This window comes from Perca fluviatilis, chromosome 14 (genome assembly GCF_010015445.1).
Source record: "Perca fluviatilis chromosome 14, GENO_Pfluv_1.0, whole genome shotgun sequence".
Classification (NCBI taxonomy): domain Eukaryota; kingdom Metazoa; phylum Chordata; class Actinopteri; order Perciformes; family Percidae; genus Perca; species Perca fluviatilis.
This window is the reverse complement of record NC_053125.1, coordinates 31,036,666-31,059,637: the sequence shown is the minus strand read 5'-3', so window position 1 is coordinate 31,059,637 and position 22,972 is coordinate 31,036,666. Positions and strand designations below refer to the sequence as shown.

At 40.8% G+C, this 22,972-nt stretch overlaps 1 protein-coding gene across 2 annotated transcripts; it reads left to right on the top strand.

Moving 5' to 3' along the window:
• Positions 1-3,252: 3,252 nt before the first annotated feature.
• On the top strand, positions 3,253-12,992 carry LOC120572919 (butyrophilin-like protein 2). 2 transcript variants are annotated; one of them, XM_039822438.1, is made up of 5 exons: positions 3,253-3,357; positions 6,723-6,764; positions 11,773-11,885; positions 12,030-12,383; positions 12,488-12,992. In XM_039822438.1, the coding sequence occupies exons 3-5, from the start codon at positions 11,837-11,839 to the stop codon at positions 12,628-12,630; spliced, it is 546 nt and encodes a 181-aa protein (XP_039678372.1). In that variant the 5' UTR covers positions 3,253-3,357; positions 6,723-6,764; positions 11,773-11,836; the 3' UTR covers positions 12,631-12,992. The 2 variants fall into 2 exon arrangements, with proteins under 2 accessions (XP_039678372.1, XP_039678373.1); XM_039822439.1 differs by lacking the exons at positions 3,253-3,357; positions 6,723-6,764 and having other exon boundaries at positions 11,456-11,885.
• The last annotated feature ends 9,980 nt before the right edge of the window (positions 12,993-22,972 follow it).

The window sequence follows — 22,972 nt, the reverse complement described above, 5'->3', positions numbered from 1 at the left end:
GGCCAAAAGTTTGGACACACCTTCTCATTCAATGTGTTTCTTTATTTTCATGACTATTTACATTGTAGATTCTCACTGAAGGCATCAAAACTATGAATGAACACATGTGGAATTATGTACTTAACAAAAAAGTTTGAAATAACTGAAAACATGTCTTATATTTTAGAGTCTTCAAGTATCCACCCTTTGCTTTTTTTGATAACTCTGCAAACCCTTGGTGTTCTCTCAATGAGTTTCATGAGGTAGTCACCTGAAATGGTTTTCACTTCACAGGTGTGCTTTGTCAGGGTTAATTAGTGGAATTTTTTCCCTTATTAATAAAAAAGCAAAATGTGGCTACTTTGAAGAATCTAAAATATAAGACATAAAATAATATAAGACATAAAATATAAGCCTTGGTAGAAGGGAAAGTTACCTTTTAGAATATTACTTAAGTAAAAGTCTTAAAGTATCTGATATATACTGTACTTAAGTATCAAAAGTAATTTTCTGATATTTAATGTACTTAAGTATTTGAAGTAAAAGTAAAAGTTTTTTATTTTTTTTTTAAAAGCAAGCGGTTAGAACTTTTATTGTGAACTTTATTGTGGCTTTCTTATAGTAAAGCATAAAGCATATTCAGGGTTCCATCATCAAATCAAAATCACATTCTGTTCCTTAAGTTCAAAGAACAAACAGCAGATTTTTAGAGCTAACATCAATGTACAGAAACATTTCTTGCAAATACGGCCACGGGTGTATGACGTTATCTTCACCACTACCCTGTTCACCGAGTTCACCGCTATCGTCGGGGTGGTCGTCTACGATAACGGGAGGTTCTCCAGTAGGTGCTCGTGCTTCCGTGGCGGTTTCAGTTGTGCGTCCTCCTCCTCCTTTAGCAACAAACAAGCGCTGAAATAGAGCGCGCGGCGTGCGGTGCGTGCGTAATGCAATCTAGGAGCAGTGATTCGCCAAACCTCCCTTATTGTAGTTGCACACATTTCTTCAAATTTTATTTTTCAGTAACGAGTAACGAAGATGCTTAGTGGAAATATAACGGAGTAAAAGTATACATTTTATCTAGGAAATGTAGTGGAGTAAAAGTGAAAGTTGACATAAATTTATATAGCGAAGTAAAGTACAGATACGTGAAATTTCTACTTAAGTACAGTAACGAAGTATTTGTACTCCGTTACATTACAACACAGGTCTGGTGACTGTGCTGGCCACTCCATGTTTTTAAGCTCACCATCTTGTTCTTTTTTGCTAAGGTAGTTCTGGCATAGCTTGGACTTATGTTTTGGGACATTATCTTGCTGTAGGATGAACCCCTGACCAACTAGGCCCATACCAGAGGGTACTGCATGGCGCTGCAAGATGCTGTGGTAGCCGTTTTGGTTCAGGGTGCCTTTCACTCTGTACAAATCACCGACCCTGGATCCAGCAAAACAGCCCCAGACCATCACGCTTCCTCCTCCATGTTTGACAGTTGATGTCACACACTGAGGAACCATCCTTTCGCCTACTCGACGGCGTACAAAAATCCTGCGTGATGAACCCGAAGATTTGATTGATCAGTCCATAGCACCTTCTTCCAGTCTTCAGTAGTCCATTGACGATGTTTCCCAGTCAAGCCTCTTTTTCTTATTCTGACGTCTTAGCAATGGCTTTCTTGCTGTAACTCGACCTATCAAACCTGCAGCTCGAAGTCTTCTCTTTACAGTTAAAACTGAGACTTGCTTATTACGACCACTACTAAGCTGTTCTTGAAGCTGTTGTCCTGTGAGCCGCCTATCACGCAAGCTGTTGACTCTCAGAAACTTGTCTTCTGATTCTGTTATGGCTTTGGGTCTACCAGACCTCTTCCTGTCAGAGTTTCCTCCAGTTTCTAAGTGCCTTTTGATGGTGAAGAATACTGTACTCACTGACACCTTGACTTTCTTCACAATTTCTCTGTAGGAAAGACCAACATTCTTAAGTGTTATGATGGTCTGTCTCTCTTCCATTGTTAATTGCATTTTTCCTGCCATTTTTATAGCAACACACTACTTTCTGCAGTACAATACTGTTCAAATAATGCTCACGAGGGTACGGTACCCCAGTGTGTTCCGACAATACTTTTATACAAACAGAATGGGTTGTAAGTAATCCAGACAAGTTGGAACACCTGTGGGAATTGGTAGCACCAACTTTCAAAGCTTGATCAACCTCCATTGCTGCAGAACAGCTTTACGTTGTTTACCCATTTCTTCTTCCCTGAAAAAGGCCATTTTGTATAATACTGAAATGTACATTATTTTTCAGTTTTGGGTATCCTTAATTTTTTTTTTTAACCTCAGGCAGTTTACCACTTACCTTTGTACCATTTCAAGCTATTCATTGGAATTGAACTGCTAAAATTCCAATAAAAAACAAAAAAAATTGGGGTGTTCTAAAACTTTTGACTGGTAGTGTATGTATGTATGTATATATGTATATATATATATATATATATATATATATATATTTTGCATTACAACACATTCATTTCCATAACTCTATGTATATGCACAAACATTCTATCCCAATCTATCTTGACATTAAAAAGGACTAAAAACATTAAACATAAAAAAGGTTAAAAAGTATACATACCATTACAAATTAGTAAGTGCTGAGGTGTAAAAGTGCTTAAAAAAAGTGCCACACAATAAATATCCATAAATAATTCAAAATACATCATAGAATAAAACCACACTGTTAGGTATCAAAGTACTTAATTATTTTTTCACTAATAAAAGGTGAAGGATTGACAGACTTTATTCCTTTATTTTATTTCAGGGTATACGTGCCCAAATTATTTGAACCCTAACCCTAACCAGGGGTTAAAATAATTCTTTTGCCTCTTGTTAGTGAAAAATAATTAAGTACTTTGATACTATGTGTGTTCACAATCAAGCAGCATCCTCATATTAATGATTATATTTTCCAACATCAACTAGTTACGATGTTTAAAATGTGCATCAAGATGTGTACATGTGTGAATTAAATAACCCATACTGATTTATTTGTAGCCTTTTAAAGTTTCCCCTGGTCTAACAAGCCCTAAAGATGGCTGCGGCTTCACTTAGTGCAGCCTGCACAGAGTTTTGATAGAGTGCCAAGCGATGAAGCACATGATTTCCTGGATCAGATCATACTGCCCAGTAAAATTCCAACCAATCACACAGACAATGTTTTTAGACCGTACAGTATGCAACAACTACAGTGGATCATCGTGTAGAAACAGATCAAGTGAGGACGAGAACAGGGAAGGAGAGAAATATGACTGCAGATGGACTCTCTCAGCTCTCATGTCTCTATTAATGCTCCTGTTGTTCCTTCTGTCTGAAGCAGCTTCTGGTAAATATCAGCTTTTATTGTGAAAAGATTCATGTAGACTTTATTTCTGTCCTGTCTTATAGAATGATGACATCTTGTTAAGAGAAAATTTAAATTTATTTACAGTATAATTTAGTCTTTTGATAATGAGACTGGATTGATGAATGTTTGCATAATATTTAACTAACACTAACATGTTTTACATGGAATGGAATGTTTTTGTAGGGGAAAAAGGCCCAAAAACTTTTAAATGTATTTTCTTAAACACTATTGTGTCTGTGATTGATAACGACTGTTTTTTAACTGTGTCAGTTACTTTAAAATATAAAGAAGGGATCATATTGTTTTACCTTGGTTGACCCACTGTGCAGTTAAAAAACGTTGTCTGGCTCAGACAAGGGGAGAGAGGAAGGGAGTGACCATGGAGATAAACTGTAAGATGAGAGAGAGAGAGAGGGAAAGACGGGATGTTTTTTTGTTTCATTTTGTATATAGGCTATGTGTTTTTTAAATAGTTGAAGAACAAGATCCTAACTGGGACCGCAGGAATCATGGCCTGCAGCTAGTGTACGGATGCAAACAGTATCAAGGGAAGGAATCGAAAGTCAAAAAGTTAGCCCTCTGAGCTAATGCTTAAAAACACAGAGTCCATAATCTCAGTGTGAACCAAGATTGCCCACACACTTATTATTCCCATAGTGACAACTTCTAAGATCCATGGTGACATGACAGTCCAGTCACAGACAAAGGCACTTTTTATTCTCACGTCTTTGATCTGGTTAGTTTTGATTTTACCCTCCAGTTACTACATCCTGTCGTCATCACATTTGTGAGCTGCGTCTCTCGATACTTGATTATTTTGTAGACGCGCTTCTCCGTCCTCTCTCTGGCGTCAGATTTTTTTCAAACTGACTCTCTCCCCGTGAATAGTCCCCTAAACACTGAGCTAAACTCTCTCTATTTATGAACGGACATGATGCATTTTCTCTGGCGCAATGACTGTCTGCATTTCTAATGCGTTTCTAACGTGGTGAATTCTAACGTGGTTTCCTACTTCCGGTTTTAGCGCAGTAAACAAATGTCAAAATAAGAGTCTGCATGAACTACTTCCTGTTTTAGCTCAGTAAACAAATGTCAAAATAAGAGTCTGCATGAAACTGAAAGTATGCCAAGTTAAATGCATAAAAATTAAACTTAAATGCCTGAAGGGCAAAACACAACAATTCCAGTAATTTCTGCAAGAGCAAGCATTTAGTGCGACAGTGGCGAGGCAAAACTCCTTTTAGAGACAAACCTCGGACAGACCCAGACTTTTGGTAGGCGGTGTCGGATTGTACAGTTGGAGGCGTGATGAATAGTGGCAATAATAGTCACAATAAAGATAAGGGAACTATACCTAGAAATAGTAGTTGTAGTAGTTCATGTCGTAGCAGGGCATTGCAGGGCATTACAGGGTGTAGCAGGGCACTGCAGGGCATAGTAGGACGTAGCAGGGTGTGCCACTACGTAACAGGGTGTAGCAGGGCATGGAGCAGGACCAAGGCGACAGCTGCAACCATGATTTAGGTGCCACCCTAATCCAAGGAAAACTCCCGGGGCGAAAAAACATAAGGACTCCGAGGAATAAGCTCCCCAGAGGTAAATTAGTAACAAGCATTTCTGGGACATGGATGCACACAGATGGAAAGAGAGAGGAGAAAGAGGAGCTCAGTGTGTCAAAGGAAGTCTCCCGGCAGTCTAAAACTATAGCAGCATAATTAAGAGCTGGTGCAAGGCAAATCTGAGCCAGTTCTATAAGGGTTGGTAGATGAATCTGACAACTAGAAGAGATATACACCCTCCCCTGCCAGTCTAGGCGAATGCTGAGACTCCCTAAATATAAGTTTTATCAAAGAGGAGAGTTTTAAGTTTATTCTTAAAAGTGGCGATGGTGTCTGCCCCCCGAACCCAGACTGGGAACTGGTTTGGACAGGAGCCTGGTAGCTGAAGGCTCTGGCTCCCATTCTACTTTTAGAGAATGTGGGAACCACTAGTAGCTCTGCATTCTGGTAGCACAGTGCTCTAGTGGGACAATAAGGTACTAAGAGCTCTTATAAATATGATGGTGCTTGACCATTTAGAGCTTTGTAGGTCAGGAGGAGGATTTTAAATTCAATCCTGGATTTTACAGGAAGCCAATGCACAGAAGCTAATACAGGAGAAATATGATCTCTTAGTTCTCATCAGAACACGCGCTGCAGCATTCTGGATCAGCTGGAGAGAGAGAGGCTGTATACTTTTCATGTTATGTACATTTGCCAATTCAATGGTAAACATTGCTTCTACTGAAAATAAAATAAGTAAATGAATAGAATTTAGACTGTGGACTCTTGTGTTTAGACAGTATTTAACGCCATGTAAAAAGGTTTGTTCATAAACTGTATAGTACAGTCTATGGTTTTGTTTCATGTCCTCAGTCTTACCCTACAAATAGGCAGAGGTGTGGAGTTAGGTCAGATTCAAGTCACAAATTTGACCTTAGACCCTATTCCAGAGAGGTATGTTTTTTTAAATGTTTAACAAATAAAAAAATACTTTTGTGAATCAACTAACATTATTTATTCCCAAATACTTCATGAATGCATCATTTCCCAGATCCACTTAGCCAATCTGACAGACTACAGACCAGATAGCATATCTTGGAGAGAAGAATGAATAATGGAAGTTTATGTTGCAGCGTGCCAGATGGAAATGATGACAACAAAGATAATTTGTTTGTATATGAAGACTATATGGTGGTCAACAAAAATGGATTGCAATATGTGAAACATGGGTTGAAAATTACAGTTGTAGAGGCAATTTCATTTAGACATAATACAATATGAAAATCTGAAGTGCAGTGTTAAGGTCAGTAGCACAATGTAAAACTTTAAAAAAGGCATTCATGATTTGTGCAAATTAAATTTATTTATTTATTTATTTTATTATTATTATTATTATTAGGTTTTCTACATTTGAAGATTGCAATATCACATGTTAAGGTCTCAAAATACAAAAGTTAAAACTAACATGCAAGCATGAGTGTGTTTTTGGCTTTTGATGTGCAATGTTATTGTAGTATCTATCCATGAATACTTAATGTAAATGTAGTTCAAATAAAGCGTTACCTGATTATGTTTCTGTTTTAAGGTGGTGAGGCAATACTCACCTGTGAGGCACATTATACACTACATAGCCTCTGGTTTACCAGATGGGCATTGGGATTGGCAAATGGAACGAATAGTGTTCCACAATTGCTTGTATTCATCCAATTCGTTCTGCAGGACACCCAAGAAGCAGTATCGCACCAAACGTGTTTGTTGATAGCTGCCATTGAAGATATGCCTCTCCCTCATGTCCCTGAACAGATCCATCCAGGTTCAACAACAGCAGAGAGCAGAAGCCAGCAGGCAAGTGTTATTTACATAAACTTCTGGTGTACTTACAAACTTTACAATCCATCGTTTTATGAGAGCATAACCTATTTGTACTACTGTAGACGTTTGGTATCATTTCGGGCATTATTAGTGGGGTAATGTTAAGAGACACTTCGGATCCATTAGCCCCTGCGCTAAGCTATTCAGCTGATAACGCTACTCTACACTAACTCTCCCAATGTTCGACCCAGCTGAAAAAAGCTTCTGGGAGGGTGTTTGGCTCGAGGTCATAGTGCAAAGGACCCTAGGGTGAAATTACTCCGAACCATCACTTTAAGAAAACACACATTAACATACTATAATACTGTAGATATTAGAAAAAATTTAGAAAAAAAATATATTCTCAAGCTGACACTAAATAAATACAACAGATAAGGCACCCACCAAGCAGGAGTTAGTATTGCCTAGATCAGTAAAACATACACAAATGTAGTAGGTAGTAGACCATGCCTGTCATTGACTTACATAGGCATCGCATCCGGGGGCCCATCACGGAATTTTCGGCGATGCCACAGATTTTGAGTTAAAGGGCCGTGTTTATTTCACAGAATTCTGTGAGACCAGGTTGAAAAAATGATTTCCCCCATAGACCAGCATTGTATAAGACACATCTGTAAAACTGCAGCAAGAACACCTCCAGCTATGTGGGACAACCAGGTTTTCATCACATAAATTGTGTCAGGGTATGTGTTAGCATGTTAACGTTGGGGTTATCATGTTGGCATGTATTTTTATTGGTGTTTAATGGAAACAACTGAAAAACTGAAGGATTCAGATCAGTTCACAATAAATGGTAGCCTAGAAATCTAGACGACCCTAGCGGCAGCAAATGTAATTTGAAGCGTCTAGCAACTCTCCATTGGCTTGCGAGCTGGAAAAACCAAACTCTAGTCAGGCCAATCACATCGTGTATAGAGTCGGTGGGGGGGCTAAACATAATGAGACATTATGACCTACTGGTCATAATGTCAAGCTTTTCTTTGAGAAAAGAACAAAGAATTGATCAGAAGTCTATCCTTAAAAAGGAAGAATTGTTCAGAGTTTTGCCGACCGGATACGGCAAAAGTTGAATCTATCAACTAGCATTGCTCTGGTTGGTTGTAACACTATCCTATTGCGTGCAGAGGGAATTTGAAAGACAACCGTTTATCCCGCCCCTCGGATTGAGCCCTGCCAATGGTGTGTTCCCAGACCCTGGCTTGTCAGGCTAAATAAATGGGTCACAGCACCAAAATGTACGGATTGTATGCACATTGATTATTGGCACCCAGGACAAAGCAAAACCAAAGCAAGTTCTCCCTGTTTTCCCACTGCATTGGCCTAATATAGGTCTGCTCAAAAGAATCTAAATTATTAGTCAACCCATGACACCCTCACCCACTCTGGTGTTGAGGATTGACAGTCATCTCTAACAGAACCCTTCAGCTGATTCATTACCAGAAAACAGAGGAGGATTCAGAACATTGTCAATGTATCTCAACAGTTCTGATACTTAACCCTACATAGAGTCTATTTAATTCCTTCGTGGATATGCAGTAATATGAATTTCTTTACACATGCTCAGTTCAGCTCACAGTGCTACAAACATTAACAATAAAAATGTTATGCAGCATGGCAACAACACACACACAAACACACAAACACGCACAGGCACATGGCCACACAATGCTACGCTTCGTAACAATTTATTTCTGAACAGTACCATCCATCCCAGAGAGCGGGTTGTTGAACTTACCTGTCTGAACCTGAAGTGGAGGATCATCCATCAGCATGTTAGCATTTAGCATGTTAGCCCCAACCAGCATGCACCTGTTGGTGAAGTAACATGGCGGCAGGTCTGTTTGATTTGTGTCACCTAGTGTTCTGGGTGGATGGCACCTGAGCTAATTAACCCTCCTGTTATCCTTGATAAAAGATGTCAGTAAATGTGAGGCTAACAGGAGGGTTAAGGTAGATGTTATCTTTTCACCACTGGGTGTTGCACTAAATTACACATACATATAACATCAAATGTCCAGTGTTACTAAATAATGAATATTTGATGATGTGCACATCGAGCCAATCATGTGCTGAGGCTTTTAGAAGAAAGAAAGCATGATGTAATGCAGTCAGACAGCCAGCAGGAGGCAGCTTTCACTCTGTTCTCCAGAGGAGCATTACACTGGAAAGTCTCATTAACTCTGCTCAGAGCTCAAATCCCAGTTCACACTACACACTACATACTCAAACTTATTAAATAAGGCACAACGTTCTTTAGCAGTGTAATCACTGGGATTGTCGATTGATAACTGTTGTTTAGTGTAACTTGTCTCACAGCCAGCGAGATGCCCTGAAGTAGGAATCTAAACTATTTTAGGGACAACGCATGTTAAAGAAGGTCAACAGTCATTGTAAATAAACATCAACCCCATCGAGCAAACACAAAACAGGGAAAATCTGTATAGTTGTAAGGGGGCTCGGACGTTTTTGGAGAATAAAAGATGTATCCTGCAAGCATGTCAGTAAAACCAAAGTCAGAGTAAACATTACTATTATACCCCAGGTGGAAATGTATGTGGTCTTACAAACCTCCTTAAGCGAAAAATAAACACTAAAATAAGGTATGCATGCAGTTTAGTGTCCCAAATTATTTTCCAAAAGGGTTAGGGTTATGGTTAGGGTTAAAACAACACCTGGGATGGGCGCTGCGAGGGGCACGCGCACAAGGGGACCACTGATGTGAATAAAACACTTAAAAATCTCCTTAAAAAAACAAGTTTGTATATAAAAGCTGTTTAAAAGAAGGCCAGATAGTTAAGGCCGGTTAAAAGAACCACTGGACAGGCCGGATAGCGGGAGATTAAAACTTTAAATAAAGGTCACCTCCACACACACACACATATCATATTATATTATATTATATTATATTATATATATATATATATATATAAGATAATATAATATAATATAATATATATATATATTATATATATATATATATACCAGATACTTCATGATTATATACCAGATACTTCATGAATGCATCATTTCCCAGATCCACTTTAGCCAATATGACAGACTGCAGACCAGATATTAGAGATGCACCGATTGTTGTTTTTTTTTTGTTTTTTTTTTGCATTACGATGCTGGGGCATTCATTTCCATAACTCTCTATATATAGTAAGAAGTGCTGAGGTTTAAAGTGCTTAAAAAGTAAAAGTGCCACACAATAAATAACCATGAATAATTTACAATACATCATACAATAAACTGCACCTTTAGGTATCAAAGTACTTAATTGTTTTACACTAAAAAGAGGCGAAAGATTGACGGACTTTATTCCTTTATTTTATTTCAGGGTATATGTGCTCAAAGTCTGTCAATCTTTTGCCTCTTATTAGTGAAACATAATTAAGTACTTTGATACTATGTGTGTTCACAATCAAGCAGCATCCTTATATTAATGATTATATTTTCCAACATCAACCAGTTAAGATGCTTAAAATGTGCATCTAGATGTGTACATGGGTGAACTTAATAGCCTTTTAAAGTTTCCTTTTGACCCCCTGGTTAACAGTGTCCCCAGAGAGGGCTGCGGCTTCACTTAGTGCAGCCTGCACAGAGTTCTGATAGAGTGCCAGGCCATGAAGCACATGATTTCCTGTAACAGACTATACTGCCCAATAAAGTTCTACCCACTCACACAGACATACATCTTTAGACCGTACGGTACGCAACAACTACAATGCACCGTCACGTTAAACAGATCAAGTGAGGATGAGAACAGGGAAGGAGAGAATTATGACTGCAGATGGACACTCTCTCAGCTCTCATGGTTCCACTAATGCTCCTGTTGTTCCTTCTGTCTGAAGCACCATCGGGTAAATATCAACTTTCATTGTGAAAAGATTCATGTAGCCTATTTCTGACCTGTCTTATAGAATTATGTCATCTTGTTAAGAGAACTTGTACATTTATTTACAGTATATTCTAGTCTTTTGATAATGAAACTGGATACATGAAAGTGTGAATAATGTTTAACTAACACTGATATGTTTTACATGGAATAGTTCAAAGATAGGCTTTTGTTTTTGGAGGGGGAAAAAAAGGCCAAAAAACATTTAAATGTATTTTCTTAAACACTATTGTGTCTGTGATTGATAAGTGCTGTTACAAAGGAGGGATCACCTTGTTTGACCCAATTTGCAGTTAAAAAAATGGCGTCTGGCTCAGACAAGGGGCGAGAGGAAGGGAGGGACCATAGAGATAAACTGTAAAATGAGGGAAAAGACGGGATGGGGATTTCTTTTGTTTCGTTTTGTATATAGGCTGTGTTTTGATCTTGTAGACCAGTGGTTCCCAACCTGGGGTCCGGGCACCCCCAGGGGGGGGCAGCAAAGATCACAGGGGGGGCGCAAGTCTTTATCTGGTTTGAGGTTGATGTAAAAAAAAAAATATTTGCACATGTTAAACAAATTATGATAGGCTCAGCTTTTCTTAGACATGAGTAGGGGGGGCGCCAAGGAAAAAAGGTTGGGAACCACTGTTGTAGACTGTGTTTTCTGATTCTGTCTTAAAAACTAGATACTAACTGGGACAGCAGGAATCAGGGGCTGCAGCTAATGTACGGATGCAAACAGTCTCAAGGGAAGGAATCAAAAGACAACAGGCCAAGTTAGCCCTCTGAGCTAATGCGTGCAAACTACGGTAGTAAAAACACAGAGTCCATGACCTCAGTGTGAACCAAGATGGCCCACACACTTCTTATTCCCATAGTGACGACTTCTTAGATCCACGGTGACACTTCTCAGACAGGACAGTCCGGTCACAGACAAAGGCTCTTTTTATTCTCACATCTTTGATCCGGTTAGTTTTGGTTTTACCCTCCAGTTACTACATTCTGTCGTCATCACATGGGTGAGGAGGAGCTGCAGCAATCCTACACTGTACATTTACTACCATGTACCAAGTAAAGTGCTGATTATTCTTAAATTCACGACAGAGAGCCGGTGAAGCAGAGAACAGTGACGGAATAAAAGACAACAGCAGATCGACACTCAGCTCTCATGGCTGCCTTTCTGTTCCTGTTGTTCCTTCTGTCTGAAGCAGCTTCTGGTAAATATAATCTATTATTGTGCAAAGATAAATGTAAATAAACTATAGGCCCAACTGGCTGCTCCCGAAAGTCTGTCTGGGCTCGCTTTCTCACTTGCATACAGAACCCTACTGTACTTTTTTTTTGTTATTATCGTTTTTCAGATTTTATCGTGGTACCAGTGCACCCTGGAGAGGATGCCATTCTGCCATGCAGGGCTGCTGACGTCTCCATCAGAGCTGTAGAGTGGACCAGACCTGACCTGGACCCACCAGAATACGTCCTCTTCTACAGAGATGGACACTTGGACACAACCCACCTGCATCCATCCTATAAGGACAGGGTGGACCTGGTGGACAGAGAGCTGAAGGACGGAGATGTGTCTTTAATTCTGAAGAATGTGCGGAGACAGGACAGAGGAACATACGAGTGTCGAGTAGCATCAGGTGGTTTCACACATACAAAGAGAGCAATCCTTGACTCTGAGCCAATCAGAACCATCCGACTGCAGATTACCGGTGAGTGAGTCTCTCACTTAGTGTGTCTTTCTCTGTGGAGCTGAAGGGTGAAGACTGCTCCACTATCCACTCATTTCCTGACTCATATGTTTTTTCATCTCCAGATTCAAACAGTGGACACGACAACAATGAAAACTCCACTCCTGTAGGCCGATACGTTGGATTGGGAGTAGGTTTTGCACTGCTTTTTTTAACTGGACAGTTAATTCTGGACAGATGTCTATTTGCACAATATAGACTATGTTGATTTGCACCGGTCCGCCACACAAGGCTCATTTAAGGCGGGCACTTTAAACGTACATTTTTATATTTTCTCTACTGTATTTATGTATTGTATTGTATTTTTATTTATTGTATTGTATTTATTCTCTTGATGCTTTATGCTTATGATCTTTTTATGGACATTAACGCGGGTCTGAGCTCAGTAATTTCCATTTTTATGCATGAAATACACTTGACTTGATATTAATAAGTATGAGATTATTATCTTGATTATTGGCATAAGTGAATGCCATGATGGCAAAGGCGTCTGGACTTTTTTGAAAACAAATATTTTGCCCAGTGAATAAGTTATAATGCATATTTTTATATTTATATATTTTATATTTTCTGTTTGACTCCTAATACATATGAGAAGTGTCTTAGACAGGAGATTGGCTTAGCTTTTATTTCTCTGTGTGTGATATCAATACATATCTCTGAGATTCAATTTCTGTTTTATTTATTTATTTGTCTTTATGGTCCTACAACCTTTAACATTCAAGTGACCTCACTGCAGCACAAATATTCTACTAGCCCAGTTTTTACTGAATTACTGATGTTTATATATATCATATATATATATATTTTATTAGTATTCTTGTTTTTATTTTTATTTTTCTTGTTGTAGGGGGGTTGTGTGTAAAAAGGGTTTTGTTTGCTTGCCAATTAAATTAAATCAAAAAAGTCAACCATTTATCATGTTTTAACATTTTTTTATTAATCATTATGATAAGATGTGTGTGTGTGTGTGTGTGTGTGTGTGTGTGTGTGTGTGTGTGTGTGTGTGGTGGGGGGGGTTGCACTGACCAGTGTTGATTATTGGCCCAATCAATTGTGCTGATGGCATTTGGTCTTAATAGATGCATGCATTTTAGCACATGGATTTTTAGAATGACATGATTATTAGTTGAAGAGTAAGAAACAGACTTAACCATAAGTTTGAATAGGAGTTAATGGGGTACCTGGTAGTTTGGGGCCCAATGCAATCGCTGACCTTTGCCTAACGGTAAAGTCCGCCACGGGCTTAGAGAACTAGGTATATAAATATGCTCATGGTTTTTCCCTTTAGTCTTTGCTATTATTATTCAGCAACTGCAAAATTAGAAAATTGCGTTTTTAAATAGCTATGCATTGGAAATAAAATAAAAAATGCTTCTCTTTTTATATAGTTTATTTTTTGATTTTCACGACAGTAGAAGTCAAAACAAATGCACATTATTCAAACAAGGCATTAGGCTGTATTTCTAAACACTCAACTGTAGGTTTTTATATAGTATATATATATAATATATATAAGGCAAATCTAAGTGCTTAGCATAAAACACAATTCTTTTCATTATTGGTATTTTATTGTGTAAATTCTCATGTACAACATGTAACATTCTTTCACAGATGAGGAGGGGTAATTACATCAATTCCACTGAATTTTTCAAAACGTTATTATGGTGCATAACTTACTGGAACAAAGCTGAGCAACGTGTGGTTGCTGGTGACTAAACCACTGACTGTATGTATGTACATTGAAGCGATACTGGCGTTTAAGACCCTCTGCTACACAGCTTCTCTGCTGCAGCCGACAAGCAAAAAGAAACGTGCTGTGATCGGGGAATCTGTGCTTAGACCACAGATGAGGCCTGTCATTGACTTACACAGGCATCACATCTGTGGGCCCGTCACGGAATTTTGGACGATTCCGTGAAACTGCCACAGATTTTGAGTTAAGGGGCCGTGTTTATTTCACAGAATTCTTTGAGACATCAAAGAGACATCTGTAAAACTGCTGCAAGGACACCTCCAACTGCTAACAAGGATGGTTATGACTATTTCTATTTAGAATGTTTATTTAATGGACTTTTTATATTACATCCATAATGAAGACACACAGGGCCACACACTGAATCATTCAATGGACTTACAATTAATTAATCAATGAATCTGTTGGAGCCATTATGCAACTTTGTTTTGTGTTTATATACCATGTTGGTGATATGAATTAATCTGCAGTTTTTGTATGTGGTCACTGGGTGGAGCATTGGCACAAAAAGGCATGAAGGTAATCAGCCAAAGGTACACAGGTGTGGGGCAACCAGGTTTCCACCATGTGAATTGTGTCAGGGTACGTGTTAGCGTGTTAACGTTGGTGTTATCATGTTGGCATGTATTCTTATTGGTGTTTAATGGAAACAACTGAAAAACTGAAGGATTCCTCTCCTCATCTAAAAGACAAACTAAAATAACCCTCCAACTTCAACCTTGTTTAGCATCAGAACTGTTGAAATTACTTAATAACTAATAAACTGCTTCACTGTCTTCAGCAACACAGTGAACCTCAACAGCCTTTCGGTGGTTCAGTCAGTGCCTTTAACATCAGCTCCCTATCACTGCTGAGAGTGGGAATGAGATGCTTATTGTAACAATGTCTTTGGATGAAAGCATCATATCAGTTGAGTCAGACAGCCAACAGGTAGCAGCACAGCACCTTCTCTCTCTTTACACATGCTCAGTTAAGCTCACAGTTCACTCTGTTGGCTCGCTCTTTAAATTATGTTCTTTTTTTAATTCAATTGTATATTACAGTAACTTTGCTGTGTTTTGCCAACAAAATACAGTGCATTAACATTTCAAAACACCTATGACATCACAGCACAGAGTGTCCAAACCAATAGTTAATTAATTTCAGAAACACTGCAGCAGAAAACAGAACAGAAACCAAAATCAGACAGTTAAGCTAAAATGACCGACAACACGCGGACACCGCGGCGGAGGCAACAAACATTATTAATAACATTTTTAAGATGCATGGCAACAACACACACGCGCTTCGTAACAATATATTTCTGTACAGTACCATCCATCACAGAGAGCAAGTTGTTGAATTCACCTGTCTGAACAATGAGGGTCATCCATAAGCATGTTAGCATTTAGCATGTTAGCCACAACCAGCATGGACCTGTTGGTGAAGTAACATGGCAGTAGGTGTGTTTGATTTGTGTCACCTAGCGTGCTGGGTGGGTGGTGCCTGAGCTAATTAACTCACCTGTTATTTTCTTGATAAAAGATGTCAGTAAATTTTAGGCTAACAGCAGGGTTAAGGTAGATGTTACCTTTTCATCGCTGGGTGTTACAGTCAATTACACACACACATATAACTTTAAATGTCCATTGTTAATAAATAATGACTATTTGATGATGTGCACATTGAGCCAATCATGTGCTGAGGCTTTGAGAAGAAAGAAAGCATGATGTAATGCAGTCAGACAGACAGCAGGAGGCAGCTTTCACTCTGTTCTCCAGAGGAGCATTTCACTGGGAAGTCTCATTAACTCTGCTCAGAGCTCAAACCCTGACTGTTCACACTACACACTACATGCTCAAACGTATTAAATAAGGCACAAAGTTCTTTAGCAGTGTCATTATTGGGACTGTCTATTGATAACTGCGGAACAACTTTGAGTGAAAGCCCCTGAACACCAATTTTCTTGTGAGACATCCCAGAGAGATTAATATGCAACTTCCATTTAGTTGTTTAGTGTAACTTGTCTCACAGCCAACGAGATGCCCTGAAGCAGGAAACTAAACTAGGAGCAACGCATGTTAAAGCAGGCCAACAGTTATTGTAAATAAGCATCAAACCCATCGAGCAAACACAAAACAGAGAATATCTGTATAGCTGTAAGGAGGACTACGAAGTTTTTTGAGAATATAAGATGTATCCTGCAAGTATGTCAGTAAAACCAAAGTCAGAGTACACTTAACCTTGTGTTTTCCTCCCGTCGACCATGCACTCAAAATTGTCCCGGTCTGTTTTGCCTGTTTATGAAGTATAAATTATCACCCAATTCTGTGTTACATCTTCTTAGCCAACTTCTTTCCAAACTATTACCACTAGTTTTACACTTATTATTTGGAATTTATGGTGAATAAACTTAATTTACATGAAATAATACCTCATTTTGGGGTAAAATGGGGTAAAAAACAAAACAAGTAGAACAAAACAAGATACAGATGAAAAAGGGAGGGGGGCAGGTGGACTATCGGTAGGCTGAGGTGAAGAGATGGGTCTTGAGGCGGGACTGGAAGATGGTGAGGGACTCAGAGGTGCGGATCTCTTGGGGGAGGGAGTTCCAGAGCCTGGGAGGTGCTCTGGAGAAGGCTCTGTCCCCAAAACAGCGCAGGTTGGACTTTTGGATGGAGAGGAGACCGGCTGAGGTGGATCTGAGGGACTGTGAGGGTTGGTAGGGGGAGAGGAGGTCAGTGAGGTATGAGGGGGCCAGATGGTGGAGGGCTTTGTAGGTGTGGGACCCGCGATTTTGTAGGTGATCCGGTGGGAAATAGGAAGCCAGTGGAGTTGTTTTAGGACTGGAGTGATGTGGTGCCAGGATTTGGAGCAGGTAATGAGGCGGGCGGCTGAGTTCTGGACCAGTTGGAGTCGGTTGATGTTGGTAGGGCTGATGCCGAGGAGAAGTGAGATGCAGTAGTCCAGTCGGGGAGGAGATGAAGGCGTGAATGAGTCTTTCAGCAGCGGGGGTGTGAGAGAGGTCTGATTTTGGCGATGTTGCGGAGGTGAAAGAAGGAGGTTTTAATGACTTGCGGATGTGAGGCTCAAGGGAGAGGGTGGAATCAAAGATAGCGCCCAGGTTGCGGGCCTGGGGAAATGGGGAGACAATGGTGCCGTCGATGGTGATAGTGGGGTTATTGGTTTTGCTGAGTGTGGATTTGGAGCCAATCAGAAGGAATTCTGTTTTGTCGCTGTTGAGTTTGAAAGTTGTGTTGCATCCAGGTTTTAATAGCTGACAGACAGGAGTTGATGTGGGAGAGGGAGGATTGTGGGGGATTTGGTGCTGAGGTAGATCTGGGTGTGAAGTCGTAACAGGGAGTTGAAGTGGGAATCTGTGCGAGAGTATGGACAAAGGGGGGTTGTTGTTAAAAGGTGGATTTTTTGAAGGGGATCGTGCAGTACCTTCGGTACAATCAGTCTTTGAGTCTGGTGAGCAGGATGTTATGGCTCACAGTATCGAAGGCTGCCACTCAGGTCGAAGAGGATGAGGATGTTGAGGGAACCGGTGTCAGCAAAGGTGAGGGGTTCGTTGAGGACTTTGAGGAGAGCGGTTTCTGTGCTGTGTAGGGGATGAAAACCAGATTGGAGAGGTTCGAATAGGTTATTGGCATGAAGATGGGTTTGTAGTTGTGAGGCGACTATGCGTTCCAGGGTTTTAGACAGAAAGGGGAGGTTGGATATTGGGCGGTAGTTGTTGAGAGAGGAAGGATCCGGACCAGGTTTAGATTTTAGGGTTGGGTGACAGCGGCAGTTTTGAAAGCAGAGGGGACAGTTCCAAGGGACAGTGAGGGAGTTGAAGAGGTTATGTGTGGGGGTAGGGAACCGCGGAGGGGAGGCAGGACTTCGGAAGTGGATTAGGGAGGGGGTCAAGGGAGGGCAGGTAGTGGGTTTGGAAGAGCTGATGAGTTTGGAAATTTCAGGAGGGAGTGACGGGTTGAACTGGGCACGGAAGAGGAAGGTGTGGAGGAGGGGTCGGGAGGTCTGGAGGGATGGGGAAGAAGGGGGTCCGAGGTAGGTGCGGAGTAGATCCTGGGAGGTCAGATACAGGGGATAGAGTTTTGTAAATAAGATTGATTTTGTCAGTGAAAAAGTGGAGGAATGAGTTGCAGAAATCCGGAGTAGAGGTAAGGAGGCTGTTGGTCCGAGGCTTGATGAGGTTGTTCAATGTGGAGAAGAGGGTTCTGGGGTTTTGGCAGGGGTCGGTGAGGATGGTGGAGAGGTAGGCAGATTTGGCGGCAATGAGGGGCATCTTTGTAGGTGATGAGATGGGGTTTATAGGCTTCATGATGGACTGTGAGGGATGATTTCTTTGTCAGACGTTCAAGTTGGCGGCCAGTTTGTTTCATTTCCGGAGTGCAGGTGTGTACCAGGGTGAAGAGGTGTTAAAAGTGACGGTTTTGTTTTGAGGGGGGCCAGGGTGTTGAGGGAGGTAGACAAGGTGGAGTTGAGGTGGTCTGTGAGGTCATCGGGTGAGGTGAGGGTTGAGTCCAGGTGGAGAGTGGTGGAGAGCAGGTCAGAGATGTGTGGGGATTGATAGATTTGAGGTTGTGGAAGGTGATTTCTCTGAGGAGGCGGGGGCGTGGGGTTGGAGAAGGGATGGTGAACCGTATCAGTTTGTGATCAGAGAGGGAAAGAGGCATGGATGGAGGTCGAAGCACTGGTTGGTTGGTGGAGCAGACCAGGTCGAGGATGTGTCTTTTCATGGGTGGGGAATGTGACATGTTGGGTGAGAGAGACGTTATCAAGTAAAATGTTGAATTCTGATGAGAGCGCGCAGGTGGGGGAGTCCATGTGGATGTTTAAGTCACCGAGTAGCAGCAGACGTGGAGAGAAGATGAGGCTAGTGTGAGGAGTTCAGTAAAATCAGAGGGAGGAAGGAGGGGATTTGGTTTAGGTGGCCGGTAAATGAGGATGACTGTCAAGGAGGAAAGAGTTTTGAAGGCGAGATATTCAAACGATGATACGGAGGGAGGGTGAGTTCTATGATCCGGAAGTTCTGATTGAAAATGCCGGCGAGCCCCCTCCACGGGGGGGGGGGCGGGGTTTGCAGATGTAGTTGTAGCCAGGGGGATGCTTGGTTGAGGGAGAAGAAGTCATTGGGTTGTTGCCAGGTTTCGGTGAGCAGAAGGAAGTCAAGAGTGTTGTCGAGGATTAGTTCATGGAGGGCAGGGGCTTTATTGTTGAGCGATCGGGTGTTGAGGAGGGCAAAGTTGGCATGGTGAGAGGGTGGTGGGATGGGGGCAGGCTGGAGAGATCTGAGGTTGTCCCAGTTAGCAGTGCGTGGTCGGTGGGGTGTGGGGGTATTGCAGTTGAGGGGGGACAGTGAGCCGATTAGCAAATGATTGGAGAGTATGATTGAGTGTATGTGAAGTGGGGAAAGCACTGTAGTCTGGTCCGGGTTTTCTGTGTAGCCTGATGATGCGTTCAGCCCTATGTGAACCAGTGGGTGAAGCATTCTGATGACGTGGGACAGGTGCAATAAGGCGTGCAGGTGACCAGATGGATGGAATGGATTGTCCGTGGTGGAAGAAAACAAATCTTGCGCGGAGGCCTCTGTGGGTGTAACGAGTACGACGGGAAGTCTGAGCTGTTTGATGACTGGGATGCAGGATGGAATGGAGTAGTTGACGAATTGGACCAGTTGCAGAGTTGAATATTTGATCATGATGCCGAGCGGAGGGACTGAGAGCTCCGTGAAAGTGGTTAGCCGTGGGCTAGGAGCACAGAGGTGGAGGTGGAGATGGATGAATGAGGTGATTGCCAAAATGATCCACGGCATGACCCGAAGGAGAGGAATGTCTAGTCTTGGTCGCGCGCCGCATCTGGTGGAGGTTGCCTATGAGGAGGAGGTCCGCAATCGGGTTACCGCTGTAGCAGCTAGGATTAGCCGCCACGTGTTGGTGAACGGGGAGCTAGCTAGCTAGCTGGCACCGACTAACCGGCAAGAGTCAGGAGTCAAGGGCCCAGGCGGCCCGGGGAACCAGCAGAGAGACTGTCCAGAGGTACAGAGGCTGTCCAGAGGTAGGGGTACAGCGAACACAAACACAAGAGAATAGCAGACGAATGCGACCCGAATAGCAGATGAATAGCAGACACGAGGAAAACGCCAGCCCGTCTCACGTCAGTATAAATGTTTTAACTTTTAATCTCTCTCTCTCTCTCTCTCTCTCTCTCTCTCTCTCTCTCTCTCTCTCTCTCTCTCTCTCTCTCTCTCTCTCCGCACCAAGCTCCGCCTGATCTTCTATAAGAACGGTGAAGCCGTTATCAATCGAGTAGGCCTATTGATTGGTCAGTAGGCGGTGCTTTTACTCCGGTTGATCTCTGATCTCCAACATAACCTGCTCCCGACCAGGTTAGGCGTCCAGCATGAGTTACCACGGCGATTGAACCCGGTAACAAGTGATCCACCTTCGTGATAATTAACATTACCTTGTTCTAGTTCTGCCTGCAGAGCCTTGTAAAAAAAAGTAGGTTTGGAAATTTGTGTTACTTGTGCTTATTTATTTTTATGTATTATTATTTTATGTATTTTATTTTTTAAGTACTTGAATTTACCTGGATTATTTTAATTTAAGCTATTTTGTAATTAATTATTTATTTTATTGATTGGATGAACTATAATTTGCCTAAAGATGATTATTTTGTATTTTTGTCCGTCTGATTGAATGCTTGTTAAAAAATAAATCAGACGTTACTCAACAGTTACTCAGTACTTGAGTAGTTTTTTCACCGAGTACTTTTTTACTCTTACTCAAGTAATTATTTGGATGACTACTTTTTACTTTTACTTGAGTCATATTATTCTGAAGTAACAGTACTTTTACTTGAGTACAATTTTTGGCTACTCTACCCACCTCTGCAAAGGTGTTATAACAACTAGTTTACAAAGCTGTAGTTTGAAGTTGTGTCTGTATGTTTGTAATTGTGTGTGTATGCATCTGTAGGTAGGTGTGTGTGTGTGTGTGTTTGTGTGTGTGTGTGTGCATGTTTATGTGTAAATTTTTATGTTGAGACAGCACAATAGTGTGATATATTGCAGGTCTCAGCTGTTTATGTGTGTGTGTGTTTGTGTGTGTGTGTGTGTGTCCGTGTGTGCGAGTTCACGTACCGTACAAAAAAAACATTGAAAAGTACAGTAGTGTGATCTATTGCCCTATGCACCGGGAGTGTGTGTGTGTCTGTGTGTGCATGTTTATGTGCTGAAAAGCACAATAGTGTGATCTTTTGCATGTCTCAGCTACTGTGTGTGTGCGTGTGTGTGTGTGTGTTTGTGTGTGTGTGTGTGCGCGCGTGTGTGTGTGTGGTGTGTGTGTGTGTGTGTGTGTGTGTGTATGTATGTGTGTGTGTGTGTTCATCTGCTGAAAATCATAATGAGCCATTGCCCAATTTCAGTATGTTGTGTGTGTGTGTGTGTGTGTGTGTGTGTGTTTGTGAATGCATGCGTGCGCACACATGTGTGCATGTGCATGTTTGTTGTCCATGTGTGTGTGTGCTTGGGTGCATTTCCATGTGCTGGAAACCACAATAGTGTGATCCACTACATGAGGTAGTTCTCAGTTGCTGTTTGTATGAATGTGTGTGTTTGTGTGTGTGGGTGTTTGTGTGTGTCTCCGCATGTGCATTCATGTGTGTATGTGTGTGTTCATCAGCTGTAAAGCGCAAAAGTGCCCCATTGCACCACTGGGTCAAAATTGACCCGGAAAGACCACAAATGCCATAAAATGAAATATAACATCCAAAATTCAATGAAAGTAGTCATCATTAATTTTACTTGTGAAGAACGTCATTGGGATGATAACCCATGTTATTTTTTAAAATAAATAATTAAAATAAATTTTAAAATATAAAAATATATATATATATATATATACTTTTTTTTTATTTATTTCAATTTTTTTTTTTATTACGACACTGGGGCATTTATTTCCATAACTCTATGTATATGTAAAACCATTCTATCCCAATCAATCTTGACATTAAATAGGACGAAAAATATTAAACATAAAAAAAATTGAAAATACTATCTGAATTACTTGCCCTTGAGGTTAAAAAGTATACATAACATTACAAATCAGTAAGAAGTGCTGAGGTTTTAAAAGTGCCTAAAAAGAAAAAGTGCCACCCAATAAATAACCATAAATAATTTAAAATACATCATAGAATAAAACCACACTGTTAGGTATCAAAGTACTTAATTATTTTTCACTAATAAGAGGACGAAAGATTGACAGACTTTATTCCTTTATTTTATTTCAGGGTATACATGCCCAAATTATTTGAACCCTAACCCTAACCAGGGGTTAAAATAATTTGGGCACGTATACCCTGAAATAAAATATAGGAATAAAGTCTGTCAGTCTTTTGCCTCTTATTATTGAAACATAATTAAGTACTTTGATACGATGTGTGTTCACAATCAAGCAGCATCCTCATATCAATGATTATATTTTCCAACATCTACCATTTAAGATGCTTGAGATGTGTACATGTGTGAATTAAATAACCCATATTGATTTATTTTAGCCTTTTAAAGTTTTCCCTGGTCTAAGAAGCCCTAAAGACGGCTGCGGCTTCACTTTGTGCAGCCTGCACAGAGTTTTGATAGAGTGCCAAGCCCTGATGATTTCCTGTAACAGACCATACTGCCCAGTAAAGTCCCAACCACTCACACAGACATAATGTATTTAGACCGTACGGTACGCAATAATTACAGTGGAGCATCGTGGAGAAACAGATCAAGTGACAGTGAGAACAGGGAAGGAGAGAAATA

Excerpts from the sequence above, each read along its gene's own strand:
- LOC120572919 (XM_039822438.1), top strand. The coding sequence starts at position 11,837 with ATGGCTGCCTTTCTGTTCCTGTTGTTCCTTCTGTCTGAAGCAGCTTCT. Across the intron at positions 11,886-12,029 it reads TCTGTCTGAAGCAGCTTCTG|ATTTTATCGTGGTACCAGTG; the intron begins GTAAATATAATC and ends ATCGTTTTTCAG. Across the intron at positions 12,384-12,487 it reads CATCCGACTGCAGATTACCG|ATTCAAACAGTGGACACGAC; the intron begins GTGAGTGAGTCT and ends TTTCATCTCCAG.